The following is a 10376-nucleotide window of genomic DNA, read 5'->3' on the forward strand; positions in this document are numbered from 1 at the left end:
GAATGTTATTTTTTACAAATTTTTTATAGTGAAAGCAAATTGTTTAAATAGCATTTAAAGATATAGAATCGAGTCAGAGAACTAATTTCAAAACAGATATATTACATATAAACAAATGATATTTTTTTTGTATGTTTTTTTTTGTTTGTTAATAAAAGAATTATTTTTTTTTAATTTAATATTTTATATATTTACTTGTATTTTGAAATGTTCGATTTTAAATTTAATCATCATCAGCAGAGCAATGAAAAAATATACCTTATATTGAATACTTCAAATCCATGTATCTTTTTGTTTTCTTTCTTCTTTCTTCTTTTATCTTTTTTGTAAATGAAGACTATCAAATAATATAAACGTGTCTGTTATATAGCAACTACACATAATAATAATAGTAATAGTAATAATAATAATAATAAGCAATTATATAATAATTAACAAAATTCAAATGATCTTAAGTAATTCGTATTGAGCACAAACAAATAATTTATATACAAACTAGCATTAAAAATGTATGAATGGTTTTCTTTGTAAGATTTTACATTTTATGAGATTGAAATGCTGTGAAACATTAATTATTAAATAAAGTTTTATACTTTGGCTGCAAATAACAAAAAAGCTAAAGAAGCACATCTGCGTATGTATCTCGATGCGCCTCGAATGATCAAAGAAATACTTGTATCTTTCAGTTGTTATTGTTGTGTTTTATTGAAACTTAATTCATTTTGATCGCGGCTTAGATTAGAATTTTGCTTTCTTTATCATAGTTTTTATCTAACAAACTAGCACTCAACTACATTTTAGTATCACAGTAAAACGGTCGTTTACAATTTCTATATAAACCCAATTTTCTTATATATTTTTTTTGTTTTTTGAATATTTTTTTTATTAACATTTCTGCAAACATCAACGTTTTTGTCAGCTTCCCTCCACACTCCCAACTCTCAACTTTCAACTCACAACTCGCAACTTTTAACTGTCAACTTTCAATTTGGATGTTAATAAGTAGATTTTGTTTAGTCGTATATTTGGTATACATTTTTGAGAAGCGCGTCCAGGCCGAACGCGCACAGAATCACCTTTGAAGCCTAGTTCTCTCCTCAGCACACTTCACTACCAAAAGCCTTGAAAAGTCTTATTTGGCTGTTTACTGATGTACCGTCGCCGAACCGATACGCTGGCCATACATAGCGTATGGCGAATAGTAAGGGCCGAGCGCAGCTGCGGCGGCAGCTGCAGCAGGATTGAAAGCTCCGGGTGCGCCGAATGGTGAAGGTGCGCCAGCCAAAGCGCCGGGTGGTAGACCTCCTGGTTTCGCATAGGGATGGTAGCGTGCAGCAGCGGCGGCGGCGGCTGCAGACATGGGGCTCAATGGTGGTGTTGGGTAGCCGGCGCGTAGAGCAGAGGGTGGGAAGAGCGTGCCTAATAGGGACTGTGCCTGGGATTGTGCTAAGGCAGCAGCAGCGGCGGCTGGATCAGACAGGTTACCGGTGTGTGTGCGTAGATGTGAGAAAAGTTCATCGGATGTTTGGAAGCGCTTGCCGCAATATGCATCACCTACAACCCAACTGCAGATATATGGTGCAGTCCGTGCAGCTGCTGCGCTTGCTGCAGCAGCGGCTGCTGCTTGTGAATACGGATGACCTGGAGGTAAGCCAGCGGCAGCACCGCCCATAATGGCCATGCCATATTTTTGATGTTCGCATTGTGTACAGCCGGCGGGACAAGGTGCTCCCATTAACATTTGTTGTGTGTGTGCAGAGTATGGACAGCCGGGACAGTAGGGATCTTTGCAAACAGGCACAATTGCTTCACCGCCTGTGGGAGTTTTGATGCGTTGATAAGTTATATATGGATTGGGTTGCGCACCAGCTGGACCATTTGGACCGCTGGGATAACTACCGTTAGCTGCTGCGGCTGCCAGCATAGCAGCGTGATGGTGTGAAAAGCCGCCGGCGAATGGAGGACGGAATGCTGGATTTGCATGTTGCTCCATACCGGGTGGACAGCAGAGTGCGGAAAGTGGATTTAAGCCATAGGGATTAGTTGCTTTATAGGCAACCGCTGCAGCGGCTGCAGCAGCAGCCATGCTGCTCATTTCCTTTGGATGTGTTGCTGAGCCGTTAACATTATTCAAAACTTCCATGCCAGAGCGTACAATGGGACTAGCACCACGTTGTGACGAGCCAGCTGGTGAAACCGTTTTTCGACTGCTATCATGTGACATTGTGTTAATGCCATTCATGTCGGCTTTTAGTGCATTGCTCTCTGGTGTTGCGTTCGACTTGCTGCGCGATGGCGCGCGTGTAGAGAGATCAGTGCCGCCATGTGATGAACTTTTTGAATTTGGACGTTGCTGTTCGTCATTAATCGTCGATGCAGACTTGAATGTATTGTGATTCTGTTGACTTAGTACATTGGTTTCATATGGTTTAAATGCTAATTTAACTTCAGTAGTTACTGGAGGTGTTGACTTGGGTGATTTGCTTTGAACGGGTGATTTGGCTGAGCCTGTCTCAGAGCTTGCCGTAGACGATGTTGATGATGATGATGATAAAGATGATGATGATTTCTTTGACTTGTCCATCGATAACAATGGTTTTACGGCTGACGAATCTGCCCCGATTTGTGAACATGTTTGGGCGAGCAACGCTAATGGGCTCTTTTTCGCATCCATCTGTAAATAATTTTAAAAATTATATAAATATTAATTATGAAATTAAATTATTGAAAATTATATTAATATAAATATATGGATAATATATATCTATATAAGATTTAAGCAATATTACAAAAAGTATTTTGTAACTTTGTAAAATTTTTATTTTGTATTATATATCTGTTATATATTTTAATATTATATTCATTTAAGTGCGGTGCGAACAAACTTTATATTTAAGAAAGATTTTGTTTTTGATCTTATTTATTTTTATGATATCTGTAATAAATAGTATATTATCATTACCCCTTCATTCATTCCATTTCATTCATATTATTATATTTCATATTATATTTTTTATACATCATTTTATCAATTTTCTTTTTTAATTACTTTTATTTGTATATAAGCTTTTATATATATTTCTTTTTTTACATTGTTTTTTATATATATATATATTTTTTTATATATATATTTTTTTTTTATATATATATTTATATATTTTTTTATATATATATTTATATATTTTTTTACATATTATATATATTATATTATGTATGTAATATATGCAATGTAATATATTGCATATATATTTTTTTAAATATTTTTGTTTATATTTTTTTGATATCCTTAATATATATTTTTTTTAAATATTATTTTATGAGTATGTTAACATTAAATGTATATTTTTTTTTATTAATTACTAGTTTTATTATTATTTTATCTATAATATACAAATCATATGTTAAGTATTTTGAGAAGATTTTTAATATAATGAACATATATATATATAATATATATATATATATATATATATATATATATAATATATATAATATATATATATATATATATATATATATATGTGTGTGTTATATGTATATTATATATACTATGTATATTATATATATATATATATAATATATATATATATAAATTATATGTATATTATATATATATATTCATCTATATTATATACAAATTATACATTATATGCTATGTCACATATTATATACTATATACATTGCATATGTCACATATTATATACAACATATTTTATATTACGTATTGCATATTACATATTATATGTTAAATGCTATATACTATTTATTGTGTACTATATATTACTTATTATATATTATATCTTATACAATCTTATTTTTCCGCAATCTTGGAGCCGGTGTTTCCAGCTCAAGGGGTTCTAAAATGTTGTTTTAAAGTATGTTTGTAAGGTTTTTAGACGCCCTCTCGTTAAGTATTTTATAGATTGAATATTCCTAGTATATTTTTTTTTATATATTATGTTTCGTATATCTTGTAATATACATTTCATATTAGATATAAAATTTAACTATTTTTTATCACATATTTTATATTGTGTAGTATAAGTTAAATATTATATATTCGACCTCCTTATATTTTCCAAATCATGTCCTACTTAATTTCGACTATCTTTGTGTGAATATCTCCAGGTACTACTTTCTTAAGTTGTCTATTAACACCCTCTCTATTTCACTTCCTTGAAATACTCAGCTCACAGTTTGAACTTCTAGTAAATAACATATATGGTATATATAAAATTTTGCATATTATATTTTATACATAATCTACTGTATATTATATATCATTTGTTACATATGATATGTAATAACATAATATTATAATACAATAAAAATATAATAGTAAATCATATTTTTTGTTATGTATATAATAATAATATGATTTGTATTAAATACTATATGTTATATCTGATATGCTGTAAATTGTATATATAATGTAATACACTTGTATAAAATATAATATATATTAATGCATATTACACTTTATTTCTTTATATTGATATTTTGTATTATGTTACTGTGTTATATTACAATTCAACTACTTGTAAATTATCATGGTACCAAATTATAATATATGTTAATTAATGAATTTTTATAGTACCTATATTATATAGCATACAACTACAAGACTATATAATAAATGACTCCGTGTTTATTTTGTTTAATTTTATGTTTTTTATGATTGTTTTATGAATTTCTTATTATATTAAAGTATAATTGTATATTATGGCATATATAATTGTAATTATATATATATATAATAATTATGTATTGTTTCGTTATGTTGAATTAAATGATATTTTCGTGCTATTTTATTTAAATTTTTATTTCAATTATTTGTAAACTTTTTATTATTTTTATTAAATATTTCATATTTTTTAATATATTTTTTTTTAATATTTTTTCATTATTTTTTTTATATTTTTGTTTTTTTTTGTTATCAGTCTGTGAGTGTTTAATTTAATTTCATCTTTTGTTGTATTATTAAGTGTTATTATTTTTAAAAAGGTTAAGTATATACAATATTACTAAACAAAATAGTATTTTCAATTTACTTAACTTAATATTAAAAAGAAATCATATATATTATTAATATAAAAATAGGTGTTATTGTGATTTAAAGATAACTATTTTGATCGAAAGCTGCGCATAATCACTTGGATTAATAACATTACTCTATTTTATTAGAAGTGTTAAGCAATTTTTGTTCTCTTGTAGTCACTGATATATACATATAAGTCTTTAGACTTTTAAGGCATTTTGCATATATTTTATATAAAAAATGGTCTAATTGTCGAGGTAAATGCGATAGTATAAACGTACTTCAAATACCTTATAGACAATATATGTGTTTACTCTGCTTATAAGTTGTATATAGAACATAAATATGAAAATATTTATATATATATTATATATACATGTATTATCGCAATTTTCGATATCGGAATTAACTCATAGAGAAGGGTTAGATTGCGTGAAAAGTCAATTGGTCCATTTATATTGGGAAGTATTTAAGTAATAATGAGCATGGTATATATATTATATATATTGACTTCCCTACATATAAGTTTGTATCATTATAGTGATATTTATAGTCTTTACTGATAATTTTTTAGATTTTATTCCATCGCTTCTAAGTCAATTGCAAACATTTTGGGATCTATTATAAGAACTAATATATCACGATATTTAGATATTTGTTTTCGAGTGTCATTTAGTTAGTTTAGTTAGAGATAATTGCTTTTATTTTTGTTATATAAAACGTAGATAATTATAATTAATTACTTAGTCCTTATATTTGACATGAACAAACAAAGTCTGACAAAATGATTAAGTTTGCATATATGTTATTTCAAGTAGAGTAAATCAATGATATAGTGCAATCTATTTTGAAATAAAAATATTCATACAATTTTAATGACATTTTTTTATAATTTTTAAATAGTTTAATAATTAAAAAAAAATATTTGAAATCTTGTTTGACTAGATAAAAATATTTTTTTGTTTTGGTTTTGCATTATTATAGTTTTGATAATTTTTTTTATTTTATAATCAACAGTCTCTTCAATAAAATTTTTTTTGCTATAAAATATTTCCATAGCCACATAGTTTTTATAATTCGTGAGACTTAGGGTTTATAGTCTAAATAAAGAGTCACTTTTTCACTGAAAAGAAAGAGTCACTTTTTCAAGATTATAATTTTTTTTTTAGTTTAAATGTTTTTAAAAATACTATTTTTTTTATTAGTTTTAAATTATTAATATAAAAACTTTTGAAATGAATATTAATGAAGGCATTTCAAACCAACTCCAAAGTACATTTAACATTTTATTTTACTTTTCTTTTAATTTTTAATAAATTTTTACAACAATTTGAATTGTTGATATATTAACTTAAAAATTTTTTGGACATGAAATTTTGCATTTTTTTTTTGCACTGTTTATATTTTAAAAAATTATTTATTATTATTTTTGGAGTGTTTTCTGAGTTTTTTCATTTGTTTATTTAATATAAATTATATTAATTTTGTAACTACTGTTATTTATATGGTCAGTTTTTTAATTTTTTATTCATATATAATAATTGAACGCACATCGAAAATACTTTAGCAGTTTTTCTCAAATTTTTATACAAAATATTTTTTTTTTATTCTATTTATTTTTCACGAATTTTATTTTATCTTAAAATTTTTTTAATAATTGCATTAATTGAATAAAAAAGATTTTTTTTTAATTTTAAGAATACTAACCGTTGTAGGTAAAGGTGCTAGGTAATCCGGTTGTAAATATTGGTTATTGCCGATGGTAACAACACCACCGCCACCTTCTAAGACAACCATAGTTTAAACTGTAGTTTAGTTAACCGCCGACAAAATTCAAAAATATTCCACTTAATGCGTTTAAAAATAGTTTTTTTTTTAAATTTTTTAACTGTTGTTGTTGTTAAATTTTCACAAAATATCTTTAAGTGTTGTTTGTTGATAGGGTGATAATCCAGATAATTTGTAATTATAATCCACAGATTGTTAGGTAGTAATTTCTGAATCACTTAGCAAAACTTGTATTGTTTCGGTTTCACTTTTGATTATTATAACTTTTAATTTTCTTGTTTTTACTTTCGGTAAAATTCAATTCTTTTTTTAATTTGTTATCGCATGTATGCGCTTTTAATAAATATATTATATTTAATTTTACCGAAGAGAGCACTTCAATATATTTAATTATGATACACTAAGGTAACATATAATCGTTTTAGCTACTATCTTTTTGGCTTCTCCCGAACACGTCTAAACGCAAAGAAAGTTAAACTCCAACTGATTTCTTTACCAACTGCTGCCGCACAATTTGCTTCGTTGAGCACAGCGCACACATGTTTTGTTTATTAAATTTTCCTTGTGTGCGTATTACTCATTTTGCTTCTGCTCACGGTTGTACATGAGTAGGCAATGCACAGGCAACACAAACTCAAAGCTAGCCAGGCAGGCAAGCAGGCATATTGCATTAGTGTGCATTGACTCTCACGGCACCATCATGAAAAGATTTTTACTCACATCTCTTGCTGTTTTCTATTTCGCTGCCAGTACAACAGGTAAGAGTAATAAAGCTGATATGTGCGAAAAAGAGCTAGCAGTAGTGGAATTTTTAAATATGGCGTATTTTGCATCCAATCAAATCGCATGCGCCATAAAATTCACTTTGATCTTTTGCTTGCCTATTAATAACAAATTGCTGCCTACAAGTGTTGAGACAACAATTTCAGAGCAAAATAAACCAGTTCTTTGAATGCTTACTGGACTCACTTTTGTTGAGCGAAATCATGCACTTGTGTGCGTGAGACAAAAATATAATTTCAAATAATATTTAAAAAGAGTTTTCTACTCACTTTCTTAATAAAAATATAAATTTGTTGCTCATTATTGAGGGCGATATGTAGTTCATTTTGTTGTGCTCAGCTGTGGAGCCAATCACTTAGGTTGATGAAATGCATTGCAATGGCAACACTTTTGGGGTTACCTTTAAATTTAGTTATAATCACGAAAAACTATATGAAAGAGTAATTTGCGGCTATAACACAAATTTGAGCGCCATTCTCTGTTTGATCTACGGTCGTGGGTAATCACTTACACAAAGACATATGGTCTTTAAAATAATATTAGACAACAAGAAACAACAAAAAACAAAGAAAAACGGAAAGAAAAGACTATAATAAAAAATTAAAACTGCCTGTTAAAATGTCGTGTTTATCACGCCTCCCATAAAAATTTTCATTTAAACGTTTCATTTTTATATTCCTTTGAATGAAAACTGTTGCCGGCATAACAAGTTTGTTGTTTGTCTTATTGTGCCTGTCTGTCCGTTTGGAAGCTTGCTGATGTCCACATATCAAACGCTGGGCTCGTTCGCTATTTTACATATTATTTATTAATAACAGCGCTGTTAACTATGCTTGCTGTTGCAACTGAATTTTTTTACATTATTTGCTTCAAATTCTTTTAAGAAAAAAGTGCCTTTTTCTGCTAAAAAAATTTTATTTACATTTTTCATCGCAGATTCGTTACTTTTGCAGTAAAGTTTGCCGACGGTGAAGACACTTTTCACTGGATTGCACACATTCTTTAACTGCTCTATATATAAACTAATTTATCAATATATGGAACATAATAATAATAATAATAAATAAAAATAATAATAAATAAATAATAATAATTAATTGCTAAATAATGGTAACATAAATATAATAATAAAAACTGATTTTGTAAAATTTTTTGAAATTGTTTTTATATTGTATTCATAATATATGAACAATAATAATGAATTTTTAATAAGTTTTTAAAATAGTAATAAAATAAAAATTAACAAATAAAATAAAATAGAAAGATAACTGATTTCATTAAATTCTAAAATCGTTGTTATATTTCATTTCTAATATATAATATTAATACTAATAAATTTTAAGTAAATTTGTTTAAAAAATATATTTATGAAATATAATTAAAAATTTAAATTTAACAAATAAAAAAAATTTAATGAACAAATAATTTTTTTGAGATCGATTTAAATACAAAATAATAACTATAACTTATTATTCAAATTTAAACAAATTATATTTTATTAAGATATTTTTTCTAGTAATTAATTTTAAAATTAAAAATATTATATTAATAATTAATTATTTATTTTAAAAGAATATAATATTAAGTATTGTATAATATTCTTATTATTTTTTATAATAAACAAAAATATAAGTTTGTTTGATTTTCTAATCTTTATTATATTGTAAGTTTTTTTCAAAATCATTTTAAAAATTGATTAAAATGAAGAAAAATATAAGATATATTATAAAATAAATATAATAAATATATAAATAAAATTATATTATTTTGTAACATTTAAAAATCTTTTTTCAAAATTAAAAGTTTTTCAATTATTAACTATTAAATTTCGTTTAAGAATTGCTAATTAAATTGAAACTAACTCAATAAATAATTAAATAAATAATTAAGTCATCATAAACTATTATGTTATTATATATTATATCATGCAATTAATAAATATATCATAAATAAAAATAATAGAAAATATCAATAATTTTAATAATTTTTTATAAGGATTAATTGTTCAATATTAATATTTGACATAACTTTTTAAGTTAATATGAAAAATATTTTATTGATTCTCGATCTTTTGATTACAGTCCGTAGTCATCTTCCATAATCTTTAGGAATATTGATTGTTTATTGGCTTCATTGTCTATACATAATTTACTAAACAATCAAGTGTTTAGCGTGCGCCCTGCCAAATTCGGGCCATGGACTCCCGTAGAACCCGCTTTAAAGTGAATAGTGCTTAATTCTTGTAGTTCTTCAGATAATTGTAAGCAGATAATTATATATAGTTGTTTTAAAATAACACTTATGTTAAATAAATTGCAGTTACCGAAGCAGCTAGATGGTTCAAGATTAAGTAGACCATATAGCCATACATTATGTGACTAAGAATTCACTTAATTAAAAATTAATTGAAAATTTTTTTGTCTTCTTTTTAAAGTAGAGTTCTTGTTATAAGAGATAGAAATTATTAATATTATAATATTATATTATAATATCAATTTATGTAGCTATATTACTAACATAAGTTTTGATATAAGTTGAGACTAGTTCCGTAAAAATCTGTCTATCTCAGATCGCATTAGACTGATTCAATAAAGATTATTTAGTTCAGCGAGATCTATAAATGAATGATGACAGGTAAAATTTATATACTTTAATTACTTACTCTCAAAGTTTTAGAGAATTAGCTTGATATTTTACTATGACTTTAAACCGTACATAATGACACTTTATATATTATGACAGGCTGAATTAAAAAGATGCAAGGAGT

The 10376-nt window shown here is 26.4% G+C and overlaps 1 protein-coding gene across 1 annotated transcript; it reads right to left on the reverse strand.

Annotated features, from left to right (window-relative positions):
• Positions 1–541: 541 nt before the first annotated feature.
• On the reverse strand, positions 542–7319 carry LOC119689803 (zinc finger protein Noc). The gene is made up of 2 exons (XM_038104711.1): positions 6746–7319; positions 542–2674 (listed from the first exon to the last, which is right to left on the reverse strand). The coding sequence occupies exons 1-2, from the start codon at positions 6833–6835 to the stop codon at positions 1145–1147; spliced, it is 1620 nt and encodes a 539-aa protein (XP_037960639.1). The 5' UTR covers positions 6836–7319; the 3' UTR covers positions 542–1144.
• Between the last annotated feature and the right edge of the window lie 3057 nt (positions 7320–10376).

This window comes from Teleopsis dalmanni, chromosome X (genome assembly GCF_002237135.1).
Source record: "Teleopsis dalmanni isolate 2A chromosome X, ASM223713v2, whole genome shotgun sequence".
Taxonomy (NCBI): domain Eukaryota; kingdom Metazoa; phylum Arthropoda; class Insecta; order Diptera; family Diopsidae; genus Teleopsis; species Teleopsis dalmanni.